The 21,685-nt window shown below is 55.3% G+C and overlaps 1 protein-coding gene across 4 annotated transcripts; it reads left to right on the plus strand.

Annotated features, from left to right (window-relative positions):
* The first annotated feature begins 2,721 nt into the window (after positions 1–2,721).
* FPGS (folylpolyglutamate synthase) lies at positions 2,722–21,600 on the plus strand. 4 transcript variants are annotated; one of them, XM_070595525.1, is made up of 17 exons: positions 2,722–3,072; positions 3,221–3,272; positions 3,375–3,584; positions 13,840–13,968; positions 14,053–14,106; positions 14,191–14,255; positions 15,967–16,081; positions 16,195–16,275; positions 16,403–16,464; positions 16,555–16,657; positions 16,971–17,048; positions 17,304–17,451; positions 17,568–17,657; positions 18,626–18,776; positions 19,045–19,120; positions 19,820–19,886; positions 20,740–21,600. In XM_070595525.1, the coding sequence occupies exons 2-17, from the start codon at positions 3,252–3,254 to the stop codon at positions 21,147–21,149; spliced, it is 1,860 nt and encodes a 619-aa protein (XP_070451626.1). In that variant the 5' UTR covers positions 2,722–3,072; positions 3,221–3,251; the 3' UTR covers positions 21,150–21,600. The 4 variants fall into 4 exon arrangements, with proteins under 4 accessions (XP_070451626.1, XP_008509608.2, XP_008509612.2 ...); XM_008511386.2 differs by lacking the exon at positions 2,722–3,072 and having other exon boundaries at positions 3,171–3,272; XM_008511390.2 differs by lacking the exons at positions 2,722–3,072; positions 3,221–3,272; positions 3,375–3,584 and adding an exon at positions 12,239–12,656.
* Positions 21,601–21,685: the final 85 nt, after the last annotated feature.

Genomic DNA, 21,685 nt, shown 5'->3' on the forward strand with positions numbered 1-21,685 from the left:
AGATACACCACTCCAGTCTCTGCCTGTGCCGTCACATGGTGTTCTTCCCTCCGTGCTTCTGTCTCTCTTATGAGGACGCTAGGCATTGGATTTAGGATCCGCCTTGATCCAGCATGACCTCATCTTAACCAATTACATCTCAAAGACCTCTTCAAATAAGGGCACCGTCTGAGGTTCCAGTAGACATGAATTTTGGGAGGATGCTATTCAACTCAGTACAGCTAGTAATCGAAGAAATCCAAATTAGAATAACAGCAAGGTGTCCTAATGGGTCAATCGATCGGTTTTGAATGACAGATAAGTGATGTGGGAAAACTCACAGGGCTGGCCTAGTTGTTCCAGGTGCGGTTTTTTCTCCGAAGGATGAAAATCTCCAAAAGGTTCATACTGTTTGACCCAGCAATTCCACTTAGAGAAATTGCTCAGGAGCAGTTGTGCAGCGATGGTCCGTTACCTCACTGAGTTCTCACTACAACTCTAATGGTTTCATTCGTTCATTCAACGTGGCTTTCTTGGCTGTCTTCCAAGGGCCAGACTTTTCTAGACTTCACGCAGCTACAGAGCAGTGGCCACCCTCACCCCTATGAAGCTCACATTTTATCCTGAAGGTTCTGGTGGGATAAGGTCTGTGGAAAACAAAAAAGTGGAATAAGAGAGGGAAAGAGTAGGGTGAGTTGAGGGGGTCAGGGTGACGTGGGAGCAGAAATCCCAGAGAGATGGGGGATGTGTAGAGGTGGAGAGTGGGTACAAACGCCAAGGCCCCAAGGCTAGGAAGCCTTCAAAGGGCTTTGTGCAGGCTGGGGACATGGTCTGATGTTTTAAAAGATCACAGTTGACTCCGTGTTGAGAAAAACCAAGGAGGCAAAGCTGGAAGTGGGGAGACGAGTTCGGGCTGTTGTGATAATCTAGCATGAGATGGTGGTGGCTTGGACCAAGCTGGTAATGAAGCTGGTGGTGAGGAATGCTTGGACTTATGGGTTCCTGTGAGGGCAAATCTGACAAGATTTGCTCTCAGGTTGGATGTGAGTGTGAATGAAAGAGGAGTCGAGTCCCAGGCACTGGCTGGAGTGAGGATGGGGCTGCCGTCATTCAGACAGAAAAGGCTGCAGTGGGTGTGGCTGGAGCATGGCTTTTTTAGCATGGTAAGCTGGAGATGACAGGTGGACATCCAGGTTGAGTTGGTATATATCTGAGTCTAGTTCTGGGCCCAAAAAGCCTGGGCTGTAGACGCACCTTTGGGAGTTGCCAGCTTGGTGGTTTTGAAAGTCCCAAGGCAGGCTGGGATGAGGTGGGAGGAGGGGAGAATGGAGATGTGGCCTACGGGGGCACCCCAGTGTTTACATGTCCTCGGTCAGTATGGAATTGAGGGCGGCAGCAGAGGAAGTAAGAAGAGAGCAGAGGGAGAGTGTGTCGGGGAAGAAGGAGCGGTCACTGAGACAAGTGCCGCCGATGGGTCCAAAAGACGGAGTGAGGACTGACCGCTGGTGGGTTTAGCCACGTTGAGGTCAGTGGTGACCTTGGCAAGAGTCTGTGGGTGGCGTGCTTCTGATGAAACCCTGATGGAGCATTCGGACCACTGGAGAATGGGAGGAAGGGAACCGAAGACAAGAAGTAGCAGCAATCCACCATCAGGGATGGAGCTAGGCTTGTATGTTCTAAGAGAGGAGCCACGACATCGTGGAATGACCCAGTAGAGAGGGCACATGTTGATTCCTGTCCACTGTACACAAGGGCCATGTGACTGAGTGTGCAGCAGCCACACCAAGGCTGTAACCTCAAGGCCGCACCCCTAACCTGTTCTCTGCTACCTCCAGCCAGGGGTCCACGATGCTCAGGGCAGCCCTGTGTGTGCAAAAGCTGAGACAGCGCAAACCTCCATCAGCTTAAACAAGTTAGAGCAGCGCTTCTGCACCTTCAGTGCACGTCCGCGTCTCCACCCGCGGGTCTGCGCCAGGCGCCTCTGACAGGCTGACGGGCGATGCCCACGCTGCTGCTGGGGATCTGGGCGGCACAGACAGAGCATGGCCCTGTGCTGGGATGCTGGGCAGTGTGCAAAAGGAGGGAGACATACACGCGTTCCAAATGCAACAGGTGGAAGGAGCAGCTTACAAAATATCTCCTGCTTGAGCTCATTTTGTAAGAGAAACGGAAGCAATCACACTAAAACCTTACCCATGGCTGTTTTGAGTGGTTCTGTCCTTTATGCTTGTCTGTGTTTTGTGTGTGTGTGTGTATGTGTGTGTGAGGAGGATTGTCCCTGAGCTAACATCTGTGCCAATCTTCCTCTACTTTATGTGGCATGCCACCACAGCATGGCTTGATGAGTGGTGCTAGGTCTGCGCCAGGAGCCGAACTGGCGAACCCTGGGCCGCTGAAGTGGAGTGCAAGAACTTAACCACTACGCCACCAGGCCGGCCCAGTCTGTGTTTTCTTATACTTCCTTAATTAATATTTTTATTCATCCAGTTAAATCATGTTTTAAAACAACTAGAGCAGGCCTAAACCCCAGAGCTGCCAGCTCTGAGCTCCCCCCAACACAGAACACCCTAGAGAGGAGGCCGGACTAGCAGGGCAGATATGGGTCTGTGCCGCTTCGGCCTGGAACCCTGGTGTGACGGGATGCCACCCCCATTGGTGGAGGGAGGTGCCTGGCACAGGATGAAAGCTCCCAGAGGGCAGGGCCTTGTGGGGGCATTACCCCAGGCACATGGAGAGTGTCTCAAATACCGGAGGAGTGAGTCAGCCAATGGCCGAGTGGATGATTGAAGAGGCTATGGAAGCCGGAAAGGCCTTTACCAGCTCATTTGGATGGGCCCTCCATGTAACCCTGCAGGCCGGGGACTGGGTCCGTGACCTGGTCTCTTTATGACCAAACGATTTGGTGAAACACAGCCCTTCCCCTCAGCATGCTCCTTTGACTCGTAGGTCAAGGGCGCCTCTGTGTCCTGCCCCGGCTCCCCAGGGCTCCCAGCCTGGGAGGGCCATGACTGCAAGGGGAGATGGGCTGTGATAAGGGGGCTGGGAGAGAGGCCAGACGAAGCCAGCACTGCTCTGCAGGAAGCCCAGCCCAAGGTCTGAAAGTCTCCCAAGTCCTGTCCGTCCCCTGTCCCCATCCCTTCCCACCCCCCCACCAGCACCCTGCCTGCCGGCTTACCTTTAACCTGCACCCAGTTGTTATTTAACTCATGGGAGATTCTGACCCGTCCTGCATTCCCGACAGCCGCCAGAGAGGCCCCTGGGCAGATCCTGGGATGAGAGCAGGAAGCTATCAGGTAAGACCTTTCCCCTGCATGCTGGGGGCCCCCCAAGGCCACAGGAGGGGAGAAGATGAGGTTTGGGAATCCCCCCAACTCCCCCTCCCCTCTCTGGCCCAGCTGGAGCGCAGGCAGAGGGGCCTCAGCAGAGGTGTCCACGCCTGTGAAGCACTTCGTGCCCCACCTGGTTGGAGAGCGGGGAGCCCGGGGATGAAGGATGCCAGGGCCCTGGCTACCTCGTGGCCCGTGGCTGAGAGGTGGTGGGAATCAACCATGGAGAGGCCCGGCCCATCCGGGCGTCCTTTCTCGGCTAAAACTGCCTCCTTCCAGGTAGGAGAACGCTGTGACCTTGGGCGGGTGGCCTGCATCTCTAAGCCTTGGTTTCTTTCTTTTGTATCTGGGGTGCCGATATCCCTCAGGGGCTCCAAGGCCATCAGCAATGATCATAACCCCATACTTTATAGGGCCCAAGGGGAAAACCTTGTCACCGATAAATCTAGTTCTAAAGGCCTGGGGTGGTCAGGCCCTGGCCCCCCTTCCGGTGGACCTCACAGCCCCACTGTCCACCGGGCTGGAGGCTCCACAGAAGCCCCCATCCAGTGTGGCTGTGGGGCGGCTCTTGGGGAGGGGTCTCTAGAGAAGAACCGTGGCAGGCGTGGGAGGTGGCAGCGGCCGCCTGAGAGCCGGTACGCACAGACTGGATTTCATCCGATTTAACCCTCAGGACTGCTCTGTGGGGAAGGGCTGTTGGCCCCATTTAAAGAATAATGATGAAGATGATGCCACGTTGATGGAGGGCTTACTCCTCCTTGGCTCTGTGCCCACCGTTCTCTGCATTTTATGGGTCCGAGATCATTATTATCTGCATTTTATAGATCTGGAAGGTGCGGTTAAGGGCGGTTAAAAGCTTAGCCCGTTAAAGATTCCTAACCTCGCTCTGAACTCTGGGCCCAGCCCTCTGAGGCGGCACAGTTGTGACCCTGCTTTACAGATAAGGCGGCAGGGCTCAGGGAGGTGAGGAGAGGGGCCCAGGGGCCAGCTGGGAAGCTGCAGAGCCAGCCCCTGGCCTTTCAGCCTGGCTCCGGCGGAGACTGGCTAGAGCTGGGGCTGGGAACCTGGGCTGGCTGTAAGCACATGGTGAGGAGGTCTGGGTTCCTGGACGCTAGACAAGTCGCCTAGCCTCCCCAAGCCTCGGTGTCCCCCACTGATGGATGGGCGCCACGAGACACTGCCTCCCTCCATCTCGGGGTTGCAGTCTGAAGCCCAGGAGAGCACTGTGAGGCTGCAGTGGCTCCCCCAGCCTTCCCTGAGGCTGCACACAAGGCCAGGCCGTGCTCCCCTGACCCTCTCGGCAGACGGAACCTTCTGCCTGGCAGCAGAGGAGGGGTGGCCCCAGATGCCAGGGTTTGGGAGCAGTGGCCCCTTTAAGGTCATCCAGCCCCACTCATTTTAGAGGCCAGGACCCTGGAGAGGCGGGGTGACTTGCCCAGAGTCACACGGTATGGGTCCCCTCCCCAGGGGAGAGAGAACCGAGGGTAGCCCCCCAGGGCTGGGGCATGTTGGCATTTCACAGAGCTCCTCGCCGCGGCTCAGCCTCCCTCTGAGGTAAGAGCCAGCTCAAGGCCAGAGCCCCACTGACCAGGTGACCAGGTCACCTCCCAGGGCACAGGGCAGGTGGGGGCAGGAGGCAGGAGTGGCCTGGGGTGGAGTCTGGGGCCTGGTGGTACAGACCCCTGTGAATGACTAAGCCATTTCTCCTAATAGGCCTTTCTTGCCTGCCCTGAGAAATGGGTCCCGGAACAGAACCCTCTTCGCGGGGTGACAGTGAGTTTCAAATGTGACAGATGTGTGTAAGGGTCTCCACACAGCGCTGATGTCCAGAAAGAACTCACATTAACTATTACTTAAGAAAAGCCAAGTTACAAATGAAAAAAATTAGCCAGGGATTCCCAAGCTTGATTGGAGGGGCTGAATCAGCAGCCACTGGAATCGAACTGAGCTGGGACCGAGCTGAACCCTTGCTCAGCCACTTGCCAGCTGGTGACCTTCGCAGCTGATTCCTCCCGTCCGGTCCTCAGTTTCTCATCTGTAAAATGGGCCCCTCACGGCGCCCAGCAAGGAGGAGGCTCAGTAAATCTGACGTTCCAGAGAGCAGGCGCAAAGACAATCGTGGTTGCAGAGTGAGATAACGAGTTGAAAAAACTCACACACATTTTTTTCCCCTGAAAATCATTAAGACAGCTGCTCTCAGGTTTGAGCAGAGAAAGCCTCAGTCACCTCAAAGAGCGTTCGGGCCCCCGGGGAGCAGGCAGGCCCGAAGCCAGCCTGTCTGTGGCCGGGCCCACCACAAGGCCTCCAGCCACACACCTGGTCTCCTCTGAGGGCCCCTCTTGACCGTTAGTGGCGGACCCCAGGAACATCTGGGAGGCCACGCTGCTGGCCCCTTGCTGGGCCTCAGTGTCCGCAACTGCTGAACAAGAGGGTTGGTGCAGAAGAGCTCTGAGGCGGCGGCCACCCAGTGTGGCGGGAATCATTCATTCTTTCTCCCAATGATGCGTGTTCCCAGGGGAAAAATAAAACACAAATAGGCAAAGGGAAGAGAGAAGTCACTCCAGCCTCAGCGCCCAGAGCTGCTCACGGTTGCTCTAGGGAATAACTTCCAGGCTGTTTTCTAAATTATAATTCTTTTGACAAAGATGGGATCCCATCATCCATACGGTCTCACCAAGAGGTTTCTTCTCTTAGCAGTCTTCTTATATCGTGTTTCGTAACACTCTTGAACAAAAGTATTTATTTTGAAATGCTAATACAATCACGTGGTTCAAAATTCCAAAGGTACAAAAGGGCAGATGGAAGAGAATGTGGCGAGAAGCTGACAATTGAGCAGACTAGGAGTCCGTCATGGGAACTTTTGGGGGAAGACCGTTCCAGGCAGAGGGGACCACCAGTGCAAAGGCCCTGAGGCTCTGTCATGTATTCACTCTGTGTGACCTTTGGCTGGCCAAGTAACCACTCTGTGCCTCAGTTTCCCAACTGTATGATGAGGATAATCATCGTACTCCTAAAGCTGTTGTGAGGAGAATGAACACCTTTGATGCGGAGTGCTCCTAGGTGCGGACTTTCATGCAGGTGGGCCTGAGTTTGGCATATCTGAGGATCAGAGAGGAGGCCGGCAGGGCTGGGGGTGATGGTAAGAGACGGTAAGGTCAGAAGTTTTCATTCCCTAAGTGCAATGGGAATCCACTGGAGGGTTTTAAGCAGGAGAGAGACAAGGTCTGATTTTCTTTGAAAATGATGGAGGATGATTGTAGGGGTCAAGAGGAACAGGAGCAAGGAGACTATAGGGTAGACCAGCAGTGGAGGCCTGGACCACGGGGTGGCCTGGAGGGAAGGCAGTGGCTGCTGGAGAGGCTGTGGGGTAGCGTGGACAGGCCTGTGGGTGGGTGGGGTTTGGGAGGTGAGGGAGAGGGAAGCCCAGGGTGAGGCCCAGGTTTAGGCTTGAGCAGCTGAGCAGATGGGGGAGTGTCTTCCAAGCTGGGAAGGCCTGGGGAGAAGCAGGTTCCAGGGCAGAGACGCAAGAACACGCGTGTCATGGATCTGACCAGTTGAAGACGCCTGTAGATCTCACGGGGGGAGATCGCCAGGTGCTCATGGTGGTAGCTCAGCGAAGAGGGACCTCTGAAAATCACACGTCATCACAGACCCGGAGCAGGAGACCCCTCAGAGAGAGAGGCGTGAGCCCAGGGCCCCTCAACGTGAAGACGTCAGAGGGGAGCAGGTCCAGGCAGCAGGTGCACCCAGCACGGAAGGAGGAGAACCGGGGAGGGAGATATCCAGGTGGCACAGAGAACAAAGGGTTTCAGGAAGAGGACGTCATCACCGAGATGGAGGGGGAGCAGCGAGCGTGTGGGTCTCCGAGCACAGCTCCAGGTGTTTCCTCAGGGTCACTTTTAGAAGTGGAATTGTAGGGCGAAAGGGAAGCCCATTTCTAAAGCCCAATTTCCCTCCTAATAAACTAAATCCATTAACACCTTAGTAGCCAGAGTCAGGGCGAAGATCAGGAGAGGCTGCCTCACCGAGGATAGGGAATTCTGTCTAAGGCACGTTTTCTTCTCCCCCATTACAGAAAAATGTTTCCTTCTAGGTCACCAGATGTAAATAGATATTCAGAGGTGGAGAGGGTCAGAACCCCGGTGGGGCCATGAGAAATGTACCCTCCCTTCTGAATGCGAGGCTTCTGCACAAACCTGCCGATGAGCTTGAACCTCCCCTGGCCTCCACAGAACCCTGGCTGGGGCAGGGAAGGGGCACCTGGAGCCCTCTAGTCCAGGCTCTCTGGAGTGTGGAGGCCTTGAGACACTTGTCCTCATCCAGATCCCCCTAGACATCCCCAGAAATTATGAAATCATTTCAACCCTCGCCCTACTAGCTAAGGAGGAGACTGAGAGTCAGACAGGATCAGAGACGGGGAGCAGATTGGCCAAGGACACACAGCGCATGGACAGCAGAGAGCCAGGGTGACCAGAGAGGAAGTGGTGAGTAGCGGCAGATTTAAAAGTCAGCAAATTGGGGTTTGAATCTTGGTTCTGCCACATGTTGGCTGTGTCACCCTGGGTGAGCTGCTTACCCTCTGCGAGCCTCCATTTTGCCCCCTGTAAAATGGGGATAATCTCTAATTCACATAATTGGCGTGAGGATGAAGAGATCGCAATGCCAAGTACAGGGATAGATGCTTAATAAATGTTAGCTAAAAGCAGTCCACCCAAAAAAGCAAAGAAAAACACAAGGAAGGTGTTTCAGGCAGAGGGAAATATGAGCAAAGGTTCAGAGGTGGGAGAGGCCAAGGCCGGTTCCTGACATCCTTGCCAGCTGCAGGGAGAGTGCCCTGCAGTGGTGGATGAGGCAGGAAGTGGCCAGGGGCCTGGCCACAGGGGGCTGGCGGGCTTTATTAATCCTGAGGACATGGTGGGGCAAGAGAGGGGGCAGTGACTCAGGCAGACCTGAGTTTAGAAAGCCCGCCCTGGGGCCTAGCATGGTGTCTTTGCTGACTTGCTGTGTGATCCCAAGCTGTCTCTGTCCCTCTCTGGGCCTCAGTCTCCTGCCTCTACAGCAGTGAGGATGGCTCTGATCAGGGTTTGCAAATATGTATATTCCTTTGTGTTTCCTTCTTTACTGCCCTCTCCCTCCTTGGACAGGGTGCTCCCTGAGCAGAACTTTGTCATTTGTTCTCCACAGTGTCCCCAGAACCCAGTGTCCCCAGCACCCAGCCCAGGTCTGGCACAGAGACAATTTCTCATCAAATGAATGAGTGAGTGAATGGATGGATGAATGACATCCCTTCCCTTTGGGAGGGCGGAATCCCTCGGCCCCTCACTCACCGTCCTCACACACCTGCAGATCTGCCTTCAGTGCGTGCACGCTGGCCCACCTGCCAGTTTTCCTTCATTCTTGTCTTTTTTCTTTCTGTCCAGACAGAAACAATAGCTTTATTTCTATTGTTCTTCCTGGAGAAGGAGAATGCCTTCATGGTGTCACCGAAAGGCCAACAGTGGTTCTCCAGGTGTGCAATGAAGGTGCCTCTGATTTTCTCTTTTACATGTTTCTCTATTTCCTTTTACGAACATCTGTGACTTTTCAAATAAAAAGCAATGATACAAAGGAGGTGAGTAGACCATAAAGGAAATAGAAATGGCTTTTAAACATAAACTGCTCAGCTTCCTTCAAATAAAATAAATGCAAATGATAACTACCCTGAGAATCCATTTTTCCACCTTTGCAACTGGCAAGGATCCGAGTTGGCTAACTGCCTGTGTTGGTGAGGAAACGCCTGGCTGATGCCCTGCGGGGGTGGAAACAGGCCCTGCCCCTCTGGGGGATGATGTGGCAATATGTATGAAAGTGTCAAATGCAAATTGCCTTTGACCTGGCAGTTGTGCCTCTTGGAATTTATCCACCAGACAGGCTCCCTCATGCAAGAAATGATCAAGGGAAAATGTTGCCCAATGCAACACCGCTTGTGATGGCAAAATATCGGAAACCTAAACATCCATTGGTAGGAGACTGGCCACGTACACAGTAGTACTTCCACACCAAAGAGTACCGTGAGGTTTCGAAAAAACAAATTAGCCAATGGGCAGCTCTTATGTACTGACACAGTCTAGAGCAAGGTCCAGGATATAAATATATGTGGAAAAAGCACAATACAGAATCGTGTACGTGGTCTGTCACTATCTTTGAGTAAAAAGGTAAATCTATGTATATTTGTATATGCTCGTAAATATCTCTGGAAAGGTCACAGAAAACATAAGTTTGATTACTTTTAGGGGAGGGTAATTGGGATGCTGGGACCAGGGGTAGGAGGAAAGGTTTTCACTGTAAACCTTTTAGTACCTCTGGTTATTTGAATGATATGATGTATCATCCATCCAAAAAAGATTAGAATTTAAAAACAAAATAAAAAGTAAGGGAGAGTCTGAATAAGGAAAAGAAGATAAATCTATTTTACTCCCTCCCCCCACCGAACCTTAAATGTGTGACTACAAATTTCCTGATGTCACTGGCTATGAAAATTGTCCTCGGAGACCGTGGAGGAAGCAGAAGTCCAGGGAACAGGTGACCTGCCCAAGGCCACTGGGGTGGCTTTGCCCAGGCACAAGTCACCACTTACAATTTCCTGCACAACTGGGATGATACCAGATAGGATCCCTGGAATTTTCTGTGCCGTTCCTTGCCTTCCGCGTCTATTCTAGAGAAGCCCTGTAACAGGCCATAGGGGAGGACTGACACGGACTGCTTTGCTTGGGGCAAAAGGAAAGAAATCAGTTAAGATTCAGGGATGTAGGCAACTTGGGTTTTCCACCTTACACCAGAGGAGGGGGTCTCCCTCCTGGGATCTCATTTCCCTGGGATCTCATTCTTGGAGGACCGGCCCAGAGCTGCATGGCCCCTGTTACATCTGAATCAACTGAGGTCACCAATGTAGATGGAGAAAAAATACTTGCCATATAGGGGACAGAACTGAGCAGTAACAACTATGACACCCGAGGTGGTTTTACAGTTATCAAGAAGGGGGCAAACAGACACTAGAAAAATGGGCCAAGGATGAGTGAGGCAGTTTGTGGAAATAAATGATAGGAAGATGCTCAAGCGCACCGTCACCAGGAGGACGCAGAGTAAGCACGAGAAGGTCCTCTACCTCCCATTCTGGGAAGGGGTGCTCTCCTCACACACAGCTGGTGGGATGCAAAGTTCACAGTGTTGGGGGAAAGGAATACAGACACCCCTGGACCCTTCTGTGCGATCTCACCTGCAGAAATAAAAGCCCCTGGCGTGCATGCCTTCCATAGCGGCAAAACACTGAACGTAGCGTATGCCCTTCAGCAGCCAGGAGGGGACGCATTGCGGTACTGCCACTGCCTCTGAGTTAGCAGCACCGCGTCCCCCACGGGGAGGGGCAGGAGGGAGGTACAGAGGCTAGGAATACGGACGCAGGGACTGGAGTTCAAATCTTGATTTTTGTGACTTGGGCATGTCCTTTTGCTCCTTTGTGTCTCAGTTTCCTTACCTGTGAAGGATGACAATATTAGTACCTGTTTCATAGGGTTGCGATGATTAAGTGAGCAACTATGTGCAAAGTGTTTAGAACAGTGTCTGGCCCAGAGAAGTGCTACTTAACTGTTTGCTAAAGAAATGTCATAGAGGGATCTCTATAAGCTTATTGGTGAGTAAGAAAATTAAGATGCAGAAAATACTGTCATCTGCAACGACAAGGCCCTATGGATGTCTAGATGTATCTGTGATTTCATGAGCATAGAAAACTGTGGGACACATGCCTGGCAGTCAATAAGGGTTACCAAAGGAGGAAAAATAAAAACATTTAGAGCTTCGTTATGATCATTTTTTTTTTTGCAGTTATTAAATTATAAACATGTAAGTGTATAGAGGAAGTTTCGGTGATTTAAAAAAAAGAGGGAACCAAGAGCGGGAAGGACATCTCTATCCCCCACGGCAGTGGGGTGGGACACCCCATCAGTGATGTGAGGAGCTGAAGTCCAGCAGTGATGGATTCTTCTCAACACATTTGCTTATTTCAAAATCAAACAATCTCTGATGAACATTTACCCCCAATGCCTGCAGGAAAGAGGGAGGGAGGGACAGAAACCCCATCAGTTGTTTGAAAGATTGCCTTTATCTGTGGGAACTTCCCTCGAGGGTTCTTTGCAGCGACTTCCCCCCTCTTCCCAGCACACACGACTTTCTGGACCTCAGCGGTAAAAAGGGAATCTCTATGCTGCTTTTTCTGTGCTAGCAGTTGGGGCCAAGAAGGTCATAGACAGGAAAAAGTTCTGAAAACTCCAGGAAAAATGGAGGTCCTCCTCACCCACAGGTAGCATAGATTACTGCCCCCTCCCCAGCTGGCTCTCCAATCAATTCTCCACACAGCAAATCTTCCAAGGGGCAAATCTGATCTTGTCATCCCTCTTGAAAACCATTTTATTGTCATCCAAATTTAATTCAATATTTTTTTTTTTTTCAAATCAGTCTACAAGGTCCTGCTAGATCTGGCATCCTGGCACTCCAGGACAACCAGGCCCAAGCAGGTGGAAATGCAGTTCTCTCGCCGTGCCTAGTTCCTTCTCTCTGTCCAACCTTTTGCTTTTCATATATTGTTTCTGCCCTTTGCCTGGAAACCTCTCCTCCCATCCCCAAGGCCTCAGCCAAGATGTCGCTTCTCCCAGGAAGCCTTCCCAGGCTGCCCAGGTGCCTGGTTTGGGGTCTATTGCCCAGCAATCGGACTGCCAATTCGTGAGGGCGGAGGCTGCATCTCCACAGCCTGCGGTCTTTGCGTTGAGTCGGGATATTTCGGGGCCGAGATTCAGTGACCTCCATAAGGTGTCTGGTGTCCGTCATTCTATCCCGGCTCGGAGCTGGTTCTGGCCCGGAGCAGAGCTTGAGGGTTGCTGACTGAGACTGGCTATTTTTGGGGGCGCGGCCGGGTCCTTGGGAGGAGGATCACGCCAGGAGTGCGTGTTCCTCTAAAGCAGAGGACGCCCCGAGGAGCGTGCCCCTCAAAAACATGGGCGAAGCCCTCCGCCGGGCCCAGGACTGCCCCTCACAAGGATGGCTTCCCGCGGATTCTTATTGGTCCCGGTGGGCTTCTTAGGTGGCGCTGATTGGCGGGAGGCGGGGGCGCGTCGGGGCGGGGCGCGTCGGGGCGGGACCTCTCCGGCCCGGACTTAGCGTAGCTACGCCCGCGCCGCGACTATGTCGCGGGCACGCAGCCACTTGCGCTCGGCTTTCCTCCTGGCTGCGGTTTCTCCGCTCAGTGCAACGACCCGCTTCGGCGCGCGACGAGGGTTGAGCGCGTGGCCCGCGCCGCAGGAGCCCGGCATGGAGTATCAGGTATCCGGCGGGCTGTCGCGCGATGACACGTGGGCCGGGCCTGAGCCACACAGCATCCGGGCTTCGCCAGCTGAGAGGGGATCCGGAGCCTGGGACTGGGGGACTCGGGGGGCGGGGACTTCCTGCAGTCCGAGGGTGGGGACAGGGACCAGGAAGTTGGGCTCAGGCTGGGGGATCTGGGAATTCTGAGGCTGAAGTGTCCCGCGTTACAGAGTGGGAAGGGGCGCCCGGTGACAGGACCAAGAGGTCCAGTGGCTCAGCTGGAGTTCTGGAGTTTCAGTGTCTCCGGAGTCGGAACCAGCAGTTGGGACGTAGGGATGGGAGAGGAAAGGGACTCAGCAGTTCAGACTTGAGAGATCCAGGGGTGTAGATCTGGGGTTGGAGTCTCCAGGATTCAGGAGATAGAGATCCAAGTGCCTGGAATTAGGGGGCAGGCGGGAATCGGGGGAAGTGGGGGAGGCAAGAATCTGGAAAACAGAAAGTTTCCTCCTGGCTCTGTGCCTGAGGACAGTTGCCAGAGACCAGAACCTGATGCCAGCCAGGCAGGTGATACCAGTTTGATGTGAGTGGGGCCTCCAACCAGCTATTGAGCCTCCGAGGTGAAATAAACAGCAACCCCACCCTCACTCCCACTGTGTTCTCTTCTGAGGCTGTACTTACCTGCCTTCCTGGCTGGGTGACCCCGGGCACACCCTTCCTCCTTCCCGGCCTCCTTCTCTGCCTTATCTGGTTGCTCCAAGCAGCTCTTCTCTGGGTCAGAATATGGAGCCCCAATCCTCAGGTTGGGCATGGAAGCCTCCAGGAATTCCTAGTTCTAATTCCTCCAGTTCTAAGACCCCTGGCTTCTGTGGTTCTCACCCCAGTAGGGGCCCGATATAGTGGTGGACCCCACTGGAGGGAATGAAGGCAGAGGCCCTGGGAAGCCCAAACAGGAAGCAAGGCGAGTCCTGTTAGTCATGCTCCTGCTTTGCCTGGCACTCCCTGGGTAGGGCTGAACTGCCCCAGGCTGCCATCTCTGCCAGAGTTGGAAAGATGCCACTTCTTTCTCACCGGTGCCTAACCTCTAGGCTGGGGCAACATGGCAGGCCTGGTGCCCTGGCCTGGCTACTGGTGCACTGCGTGCCTCTGTTCCTATGGACCCGTAGTAAGCTTTAACCTGCTACCCGGGGACTGTGCTTGCCAGGATGCTGTGCGCACACTCAACACCCTCCAGACCAACGCCAGCTACCTGGAGCAGGTGAAGCGCCAGCGGGGTGACCCTCAGACACAGCTGGAAGCCATGGAGCTGTTCTTGGCACGCAGTGGGCTACAGGTAAGGTGGGCGGGGCCTGTGACCACGGGCACTGCTATCTGTGAGTCCTGGGGCTGAGTTGGGGACCTTGTCTGTCTGTCCCAGTTGGAGGACTTGGACCAGCTGAACATCATTCATGTCACCGGGACCAAGGGGAAGGTGAGCAACAGGACCCAGGGGTAGGGTGTCCACGTGGTGGGGTGGTGGGGTGGGGCCTGCCCAGACAAGACCTTTTCTTTCTAGGGCTCCACCTGTGCCTTCACTGAACGAATCCTCCGAAGCTATGGCTTGAAGACCGGATTCTTTAGGTACTGTGGTGCAGAGGGATGAGGTGTCTCCTAGTTCTTTAGGGGGCTGTGGAACCAGCCAGCACCTCAGGGCCAGGCTCACCTCCCAGGAACTCAGCTGCATGTCTTTCTGCCCAGTATTTATTCATTCAACAAACATTTAATTAGCACTTACCATATTGGCCCAAGTTTATAGCACTCTTTAATTTTCATAATGAAAAAAAACTGAGGAGAGGGGCAGCAACTTAAATGTATAAACTAAATACCTAGATGGAATGGTCAGATATTTTTTTTTTTTGAGGAAGATTAGCCCTGAGCTAACTGCTGCCAATCCTCCTCTTTTTGCTGAGGAAGACTGGGCCTGAGCTAACATCCGTGCCCATCTTCCTCTACTTTATATGTGGGACGCGTACCACAGCATGGCTTTTACTAAGTGGTGCCATGTCCGCACCTGGGATCCAAACCGGCGAACCCCGGTACGCCAAAGCGGAATGTGCGGACTTAACCGCTGCGCCACCGGGCCGGCCCCCAGATAATTTTTATTAACTTAAATTCCATATACAGTTTTTAAATCACATAGAAATATTTATCAGTTAGGTCATCTTTGCAATAAGGAGCAGAAAACCTGCCTTGTAAGGATTAACCAATAAGGGTAGTTTATAATGTCCATGTTCAGGCCTCCCGAGTGGGCAGAAGGAAGGGAGTCACGCTCTGCCAGTGCAGCTGCTGCTTTGCCCTCAAGGCAGCGCCCCCTCCTGGTTGCTCTCAGGCATCTAAACTCACCAGGGGACTGGAGGCTGGGGGTAGACACCGGTCCCTCCTCCTTGGGCTGTATGTGCCTCTCCTAAGCCTGTCACAGGTAGAGCAGTGGGATTAACGTGATGGCTAATTGCTCAGGATTCGGTCCTTAGGGTTGGGGCATTTAAGATTTTTGCCTCCTTTTATTTTACCAGTTCCATCAAGTGACCTCTGTAAGCATCTGAAACCAGCTGACTGAGGGCATTTCAGGCCAATATGTTTTCTCTAAACAGGTCTTTGTTCAAAATAAAGAAATGGAGAGGAAGAGTCATCATACGAGAGGGACTTTGAGGTTTCAAATATAAGCCAACACTCTCTTCTAAAATAATTTTTTGGTTAAAAACCCAGCCTTCGACTTGGGCCCCTGTGGCCTCGTGGGCCAGCCCAGGGAGGCAGCTTGAACATGGCAGCAGGGGCCTTGCCCTTGAGGGCTGCAAGACAGACATTAGCGGGGCAGAGGTTGGCAGGGTGGGAGATGGGGACAGCACAGCAGGCTGCTGGAGCCTGGAGAACATGCCTGACCAGCCCGGGAGGAGGGGTCCTTTGTCCTCCTTTCTGCAGGAGGGGCTATCTCAGCTGAGACCTGTGGAGCAAGCATGTGGTGGGGGGGAAGGGCAGGTGCCAGGGCTGGCGACAGAAAGGGGTTGGGGGGCTGGAGGAACTGAAAACAGTCCAGAGGGCTGAGGCGCAGGGAACTAGAGAGGGGCACGGGAGAGCTGAGGCACAGAGGCCAGTGGCATCAGCCCTGCGGGGGCCTGGGAGGCTGAGGTCAGGACTGGGACTCCTCTGAGGGCACGGGGAAGACACAGAAGCGTTTTCGCAGGGCAGCGACATGGTCAGGTTTGTCTTTCCAGAAGACAGGTCTGACTGTGGGCTGGGGGGAGGCCAGGAGGGCTCGGGAAGGGAGTCCTCATGACCCCAGGTCTCCCGGCAGCTCTCCCCACCTGGTGCAGGTGCGCGAGCGGATCCGCATCAACGGGCAGCCCATCAGCCCTGAGCTCTTCACCAACCACTTCTGGCGCCTCTACCACCGGCTGCAGGAGACCAAGGTGTCAGTGCAGGAGGGCTAGTGGGTGGCCAGGGTAGGGGGAGCTGCACATGCCAGGACCCCGTCTCCTCAGAGCAGAGCTGAAGGCAGCCTCTGACATGTTCCTGTCCACAGGATGGCAGCAGCTGTGTCTCCATGCCCGCCTACTTCCGCTTCCTCACGCTCATGGCTTTCCACATCTTCCTCCAAGAGAAGGTGCATGCCCACTGCCCGGAACCCTGTTTCTGAGGCCTTGGGGAGGGGAATTGCAGCAGGCTGAGGGGTTCCTGGGAGGCATCCAGGCACCCCTGTGCCCCCTGCCATGCCCTCTGGTCTTCTGCAGGTGGACCTGGCAGTGGTGGAGGTGGGCATCGGTGGGGCTTACGACTGCACCAACATCATCAGGTGAGGGCAGCTGCCTGGGGAGAGGGATGGTGGCCAGGAACCCAGGCGGCCTGGATGGGGGGGGCGTCATGGCTCTTTCGTCTTCCACAGGAAGCCTGTGGTGTGTGGGGTCTCCTCTCTTGGCCTCGACCACACCAGCCTTTTGGGGGACACGGTGGAGAAGATTGCATGGCAGAAAGGGGGCATCTTCAAGGTGACCAGGCAGCCCTGGGGAGGGGAGGTACATGGACAGCCTGGGCCTGGCCCTCCAGGCTCAGAGAAGTGGGGCTGAGGCAGGGTCAATTGTCTCCTGACTCAGGAGAAGTCTGGGCAGCAGTGGGGTCTGAATTCCTGTCTCGGTTCTTTGTGTGACTGGAGCAAGTTGAGCCCCTCTCTGGCCTTAGTCTCCCCATCAAGTGGTTCCCATAGGTCCTATGGGGGGAAGGCTAAGTGGGCCACCCAGACCCAGGGATGTGAGGGCCAGAAATGGGAGGCAGCCCCTGTCTGACTCTCCCTGTCCTCCACAGCGTGGTGTCCCTGCCTTCACCGTGCTTCAGCCTGACGGGCCCCTGGCAGTGCTGAGGGACCGTGCGCAGCAGATCTCAGTGAGTCTGATTGGATGTGCTGGGTCGGGGCGGCGGACTGGGGAGGCACTTTATCTTTTCGGGCCTCAGTTTGCTCATCTGTGCAGTGAGAGCCAGCTGCTCGTCCAGCCGGGGCACATCTCGGTTTTCTGAGCAGGGCTTGGAGGGTTCTGGTTGGTGGGGAAAGATGGAAGGGCTGACGGCATCAGGGAGGGCCCCCTGGCCAAGGTGGCAGCAGCAGCTCCCCTGCCCAGCTGCTGCCCATCTCCTCTGCAGTGTCCTCTCTACCTGTGCCCACCTCTGGAAGCCCTGGAGGAAGGGGGGCCACCGCTGACCCTTGGCCTGGAGGGAGAGCACCAGCGGTCCAATGCTGCCTTGGCCTTGCAGCTGGCCCGCTGCTGGCTGCAGCAAAAGGACCACCAGGGTAAGTGGGCAGGTGAGTGGGCGGGCAGGTGGACAGGGGCATGTGGAGTCGGCTGCTGAAGGTTCTGAGCACACTCAGTCCCACACAGCCCTCCCTCCCCCTCCCTTGTCCCCCAGGCATCGGGGAGCTGAAGGCATCCCAGCCGAGTCTCCAGTGGCAGCTGCCCCTGGCACCCGTCTTCCAGCCCACGTCCCACATGCAGCACGGTGAGTTGGGCCTTTCCACCCAACTATTTCTTTCATTTTCCTGTTTGAGGAGTGGGGACAGTTTGAGGTGGGGCCCAAGAGAAAGGACTCCGAAGTCAGCAAGCTTCATGAACTCTCTCTGAGCCTCAGTTTCCCCACCTGCCAAATGAGATGATAGGACATACGGTAAGGTGTTGTCTCTAAGAGACTGAGCCAGAGCTTGGTGGGTGGGATGAAGCATCCAGCCAGTGGTAGCTGCCGTTACTGTCATCCTTATCATCATAAGACCATAATGTTCTTTTTTTTTTTTTTTGAGGAAGATTAGCCCTGAGCTAACATCTACCAATCCTCCTCTTTTTGCTGAGGAAGATGGGCCCTGAGCTCACATCCGTGCCCATCTTTCTCTATTTTATATGTGGGATGCCTGCCACAGCATGGCTTGATGAATGGTGCTAGGTCTGCACCCAGGATCGGAACCTGCAAACCCTGGGCTGCCAAAGCGGAGCACACAAACTTAACCACTGTGCCATCGGGCCGGCCCTGACCATAATGTTCTTGAGGATGGTGATATTGTCAGGCTTCTTCCTTCCCCCAAAGCATTCAGCACATAGTAGGTGCCCATGGCTGTTAAACCCCCTCAGCAGATGGTTCCAGTGTGCCCACTGTGTGTCAGGTCCTGTGTCAGGGCCATGACACAGTCCTGGGGCCAGGTAGATCCTGGATCACGTCCCGGCACCGGTACTCACTTGCTCTGTGACCTAATCTCTCTGAGCTAAGGGCTCCCCGTCTGTAACATGGGAAAAAGATAAAGTAGCAGCCCCCTCTCGGGGCTGCCTGGAAGATTCCACCAGATGAGGCAGCTGAAGAGCTTGCCCCAGCTTTGGGGGCGGGGGACGAGGGGTGCGTGCGAGTTGAGGACTGGGGTGGGAGCGGATCTGGGAGGGCTCCCTCTCGGCGGCCGCTGGAAGGCTGCCTTACCCCCTTCCCAGGGCTTCGGGACACGGAGTGGCCTGGCCGGACGCAGGTGCTGCGGCGCGGGCCGCTCACCTGGTACCTGGACGGCGCGCACACCGTCAGCAGCGTGCAGGCCTGCGTGCGCTGGTTCCGCCAGGCGCTGCGCGGCCGTGACAGACCGGACAGGTGAGCTGGGCCCCGACGGGCCCGGGGGCGGGGCCGCGGGGTCTGACCCAACCCGGTCGGAACTGCGCCAGAGGGGAGGGGCGGGGCCACGGGACTCTGACCCCGTCAGAACTGGGCCAGAGGAGAGGGGTGGGACGCTGGGACTGGGCGGGACTGGACCATAGTGGGGGGGTGGCAGGGGCTGTTCCTGGAGGAAGGATGGGGCGGGGCCCGCGGAGACAGGGTGGGAGTTGCGGCTCTGTGACCCCCCCCCCCGCCCCTCTCGCAGTGGGCCCGAGGTGCGTGTCTTGCTCTTCAACTCTACTGGGGACCGGGATCCCGCGGCCCTGCTGAAGCTGTTGCAGGTGAGGGGCTGCCCCGGGGGCGGGCGGCAGGCAGCCCAGCCCTGGTTCTGGCTGTGTGGACCCCACCTGTGCGTTCATCCCTGAACCTCCGTCTCCTCAACTGTAAAATTACCCCCTCCCCTGAATTGTACTGAGGATTCGGTGTAAAAGCATCCGGGCGCGTGGGAAGCCTCGTCACAGGTCACTGCCCTCGTTCTCCATGCTGCCATGTTCAGTTTCAGGAGTCACTGGGCTCAAAGCCTGTAGGGGCCCTTCGCTGCTGGGGAAACTGAGGCTGCTCTAGGGGGTCAGGGCTGATGTGGCTCCTGGGGATCATCTCCCATTTCACAGACCCAGAGGCTGGGGTGGTTCTTCACATCCAGAGCTTCTCTCACTTGTGCAGACAAAGCCTTTTCCCCAGCCTGGATTTGGGGCCGCTCGGTAGCTGAGTGACCTTAAGCAAGTGCCCCCACCCCCAAGCCTCTGTTTCCCGCTCTGTACAGTGGGCCCTGCCTTTGCTGCCCACGCCACAGGTCGGGAGGGTATATTGAGGCCGAAAGGAGGCCACTGGAGTGCTGTGGCTGGGTTTATGCAGCGTGCCTCCAGTTCAGCCAGCGTGCGGGCCATTTCCAGAGATGGGCTTGGGGGTGCTGTGGGGAAGTCGGGGTGAGGGGCACCCTCTCAGGGTCTGACACCAAGCTCTTCCCCTTGGCCTTGTAGCCCTGCCAGTTTCACTATGCTGTTTTCTGCCCCAACCTGACAGAGGTGTCACCCACGGGTAACGAAGGTGAGAAGTGACAGGCATGGTCCCTGGGGGTGGGCAGGGGGCAGAGGACCCCGAGGAGGGCTGCTCTGTTGGTGACAGGGGCTTCTGAACTGGAGGTCGGGTGGGAGCGAGATTTGTTTTTCTGTATAGATGCCTTTAGGTACGTTTTGACTCTTGCACTCTGCGCCTGCAATACTAAACAAGAATTATTGGGGAAAACATTTTTCAAAATGCAAGCTACAACCCACTGATGGTTCTTGAAATCAATTTAGTGGGTCTCAACCAGCATTTTTTATTTTAAACAAAATAGAATAGACTAGGAAATAGCAATGTGCCTTGCTTGAAGTGAGGATGGCTACTGTTTTATGAAGATTCTGTTCCAGGCACATGTATACACACGTATGTGAGTACTGGGTTGCCATTGTAAAATGTATTTTTTACTGTGGGTCATATTGAAAAAAAATTGAAATAGGGGCTGGCCCTGTGGCCTAGTGGTTAAGGTCCGTGCACTCCACTTTGGCAGCCCAGGTTCGGTTCCCGGGCATGGACCTACACCACTCATTGGTGGCCACCCTGTGGTAGTGACCCACATACAAAATAGAGGAAGATTGGCACAGATATTAGCTCAGGGTGAATCTTTTTCACCAAAAAAAAAAAGTGTTGTCAAAAATACCTGGCTCTGCTTCTCACCTGCTGTGTGATGGTGGGCATGTCACTGAACTTTTCTGAGCCTCCGTTTCCTCACAGCATGAGTTGTAAGGACTGATGATGCATATAAAGGGCCCGGCATTAAGCAGGTGCTCACAGCATGCCTGCCCCTCTCCAACCCCACTCCCACCCCTGTCACTGAAGTGCCTGTCCCTGTGCCCCGCAGACCAGCAGAACTTCACAGTGACACTGGACCAGGTGCTGCTCCGCTGCCTCACACACCAGCAGCACTGGAGCCGCCTGGACAAGGAGCAGGCCAGCCCGAACCTCTGGAACAGCCCCGGCCCGGAGCCTGGTGGGCCCGCGTCCTTGCTGCTGGCACCCTGCCTGCCCCACCCCGTCAGCACCAGCTCCCTTGTCTTCAGCTGCATCTCCCACGCCTTGCAGTGGATCAGCCAAGGCCGGGACCCTGTCTTTCAGCCACCCAGTCCCCCACGGGGCCTCCTCGCCCACCCCGTGGCAGGCAGCGGGGCCAGTGTACTGCGGGAGGCTGCTGCCATCCACGTGCTGGTCACAGGCAGCCTGCACCTGGTCGGGGGTGTCCTGAAGCTGCTGGAGCCCTCCCTGTCCCAGTAGCCGAGGCAGTGGGGCTGGAGGTGGGGCCTCCCACGCCTGCCCTGTGTCTCTCCACGAACTCCTGTATTAAGTGCCTTCTGTTTCCTGCTTTCCTGATTCTGTCTAGACTGGTCCAGGGACCTGGGCTCTGGGCGGTGGAATAGAGGGCTGAGGGTGGGAGGCTGAGATTGGACATCCTGTCTCTGAGCCTGGGGTGCCTTTGGCCTCTCCTCCCTTCCCTGTCGTAGCAGGCCTGACGATCCAGCCTGTCTCCCTCCCACCCCGCCTGCTTCGGGCCAGCTTCTTGTGTGAGCTGCCTGGCTGGGCCTGGGATCCTGCCAGGTGCTGGTTGATAGGTTTTCTCCTCCCAGTGGCCTTCCGGGAAAAAAAAAGGGGCCCTTGCTTGGGGCTCTCTGGGGACAGAGGGTGGCTAGAGTCAATTAAAGCCTTTAATTTTTTTAAAAAAAGAAAAGGCAAAACATTTGATTGACTCGACCTCTGGCTCCCTCAGCAGACCATAGGGGGATGGGGGCTGCAGCTGCTACAGGAAGTGGATT

Source organism: Equus przewalskii, chromosome 26, assembly GCF_037783145.1.
Source record: "Equus przewalskii isolate Varuska chromosome 26, EquPr2, whole genome shotgun sequence".
Classification (NCBI taxonomy): domain Eukaryota; kingdom Metazoa; phylum Chordata; class Mammalia; order Perissodactyla; family Equidae; genus Equus; species Equus przewalskii.